Genomic DNA, 3,044 nt, shown 5'->3' on the forward strand with positions numbered 1-3,044 from the left:
AACGTCCAGATGGACTCAAGGCTGAAGAAAAAAGGAATCTGTCTGCCTGAAGAAAAACAACAATCAAAGTTTATCTGAATCTGTCTCCCCAACGGCCTCGGAATGGGCTGACTATCAAATTTCTCCTGGGTCATGGGTAACCAAGGACAAAAGCTTCATCTATCGCAACCCCGCGATAGGATACGTGAGAGAAGCAGAGTGTGCTCTATTCACACAAGGAGAGCTGTTGGTCAGGCTACTTCTTGTTGCTCTCTAAAATAATTATTGAATATCGTGTTTACTTATGTAGGTAGATGTTTAACAACACGTTAAAATATACCAGAATGTAGGAAATGGCTTCTATTTATTCAAAAAATTTACAATTTTCAAAAACCCCAGACCCCCTCACCAATGTCCTCTCTACATTACAAATGCTTCTGATACCAATGGCCACCACATTGTTCAAGCCAAGAGCCATTGTCAGCACTGGGGGCCAAGTACCCCTAAAGGTCAGATTCTAGGATCGCCCCTGCCTTAAAGTTGACCCTTTAAGAAATCTGACAATGGATAGTCAGGCTCATTTAAACTATCAACCCATAACTCCCACATTTGACTATGTACGTAACGTGTCATTGCTTACCAGACGTTGAGCTTCTTTCCAAACACCTTAATGCTGTTGAGGTGAGTCACTGCTCGGTCCACAGCATACTCATCACCCATCTCCACCAGTGCTGTTCCAGGAACGCTCTTCATGAATTTCACCTGAAAACACCAAGTGCCCCGTTTGTAAAAAGTCTTTCTGACACTAAAACGGTAATTAAATCTACATATTGTTTACTGAGAAGGCACGGTTCTGATGAATGACTGTGGCTTATGGAAGTCATCAAACTCAGAAGAAGACAACATCTCTGGATTTTCAGGGTTTTACTATTATTATAAACCAATTAAGTTCATAACTAATCATTTTCAAAACAATTACCACTTTAGATGTTTTTTTTATTATAATTTTACTGAAAAATTTGACTGAAGTTCATGTCAAAAACCAACACAGTTCCTGTTTTTAGTATTTTAGATCGCTTTATAACATAGCAGTTAATTTTAATATAATTTATCCATTTACTTTACAGTTTTTATGACTGTCCACTGTTGTCATCTGTACATCTGTTTAAATCAGGTCTCTCCTGTAAACGAGTCCCCGGGGCTCAATGAGACTAACCCGTAAAGGTTGAATTGAAAATTGAAATATGAAATGAAGTCATTTGCAGACGGGGTCAAATTAGTTTTACGTTTTTGTTAAAGAAGCAAACCCCACAAAGGTCAATGAAATAAATTTAAACTGACAACAGAAATATATGCCAAAATGTATTAATCTACCGGTAATATGTAAATAATTGCTTTTAAAATTTGGAAGTTAAATAGAAAAGTAACTGACTAAATATGGTATCCATAGAAAAGACTGAAAGTATTTGACTGTAGGGACAAGTTAAACTAACATGTGCCCTGTAATCAGTCTCGCAGGTGTCTTCGTCATGTGACCACTGAAAGGGTGAAGTGTAGTCACTGTGCTGTTTGGGATCATGGTGTGTACTACACTGGACATGGACCACAGAAAGCAAAGGACAGCGTTGTCTCAGGAGCTTAGAAAGAAAAAGATTGACACCTTGTTAAAGGTTTAGAGTTAGACGGCAGAAAACTTTTCAGCAAAAAAAAATATCCTGACTAGTTTTGTTGAATGCAGTGTTAATCTTTCTGTACTAACAAAACAGAACTGATAATTCTCTGAGGCGTGGCTGTGCAGCATTCTGACAAGCACACCGTGTTCTCCAGTAGTCCCAGGGAGCCCACCAACCTTCTCCACGTTGCCGTACAGACAAAAGAGGTTGAAGATGCGGCTGCAGTTCATCTTGGCTGGATGGAGGCTGCTCACCATGGCGACAGAGCTAGAGCCCAGAATGGAAGAGGAGGACTGTGCAGAGGAGAAGGCCTTTGGGAGCAGTGGTGGGTAAGAGATCATCTCTTGAACGGGCTCATGGCTCCTCCTGTACCTGCTGTTTGCAGGAAGAGGCAGAAGGGGGCAGTGTGGACCTGTAGACACAAAGATGCATGCACACAAACAACATGGCGTTCTGAGTGATATTCAGCAGGATTAGGAAAAATAGAGTGAAAACAGAAGAAACAGACAGAAAGAGATAAAGACAGTCAGTCAGTACCATAGTCATTGGATGGATGTTCTCCTAGGATGGCTTGACGATGCCGTCCTTTCCCACGATCTGAAACACACATTTATACAAATATTAGGTCTAATAAGAGCTGATAGCTGCTGCCAGTGGCTCTGGCACATTTAAGACTCTGTAACTCTTTGTGTACTGCACCAAACCATTATTCACTTTAGCTGATTATGGTGACATCATTACATGAATGTCCCTGCCAGCTCCCTGCAGATGTTGGATGCTTTCTACCATCACGCTCTAAGGTTCATTACTGGTTGTAACAACCGTACCACCGCTGCACCCTGTACTCACTGGTCAGCTGGTCATCATTCGTAGGCTCTCACACTGGTTCTTTTTCATCTATAAATCACTCCTTGGTCTGCTGCCATCCTGCCATCCTGTCCCTTCTCAGCAGTGAAGACCCAGACCCTGGTCCTGTGGTCCGGGACTTCACTGAATGGTGAGTCTTCTTTTTAAAGCTAAATGTTTCTAAGACAAAGGAGATGGTCATTGATTTCAGAGAAGACTCTTCAGCTGCAGCTCCTGTGGTCGTTAACGGTGAAGCTGCTGAGGTGGAGCATCAGTATAAACATCTGGGGACGGTTCTGGATGACAAACTGACCTTTGACCTCCATGTGAACTCACTCTTTAAGAAGGCCCACGAAAGAATGTATTTTTATCAGAAGCTCCGGTTTTAATGTTGATTCTACTTTTATTAAAATGTTTTATTGTGTCTTTTAACTTTCACCTTCATCTGTTGGTTTGAACTCTGTGAAAAAACAGGAACAAACTGTCGGGATCTGCAGCAAAACTGCTGGCATAGTCCTACAGAACCTCTCTGACCTACAGAACCTC

General features: G+C 41.6%; 1 protein-coding gene across 1 annotated transcript in view; it reads right to left on the reverse strand.

Moving 5' to 3' along the window:
* LOC119422663 (heterogeneous nuclear ribonucleoprotein L-like) overlaps positions 1-3,044 on the reverse strand; it is a 14,552-nt gene that overhangs the window by 2,825 nt on the left and 8,683 nt on the right. Inside the window, exons 6-8 of the mRNA XM_037690049.1 lie at positions 2,190-2,249; positions 1,829-2,064; positions 620-741 (exon numbers count right to left, since the gene is read on the reverse strand). Of these exons, the coding sequence (XP_037545977.1) occupies positions 620-741; positions 1,829-2,064; positions 2,190-2,249 (418 nt within the window). The remainder of the gene's footprint in view (positions 1-619; positions 742-1,828; positions 2,065-2,189; positions 2,250-3,044) is intronic.

Source organism: Nematolebias whitei, chromosome 16 (genome assembly GCF_014905685.2).
Source record: "Nematolebias whitei isolate Nwh7 chromosome 16, NemWhi1, whole genome shotgun sequence".
NCBI lineage: Eukaryota > Metazoa > Chordata > Actinopteri > Cyprinodontiformes > Rivulidae > Nematolebias > Nematolebias whitei.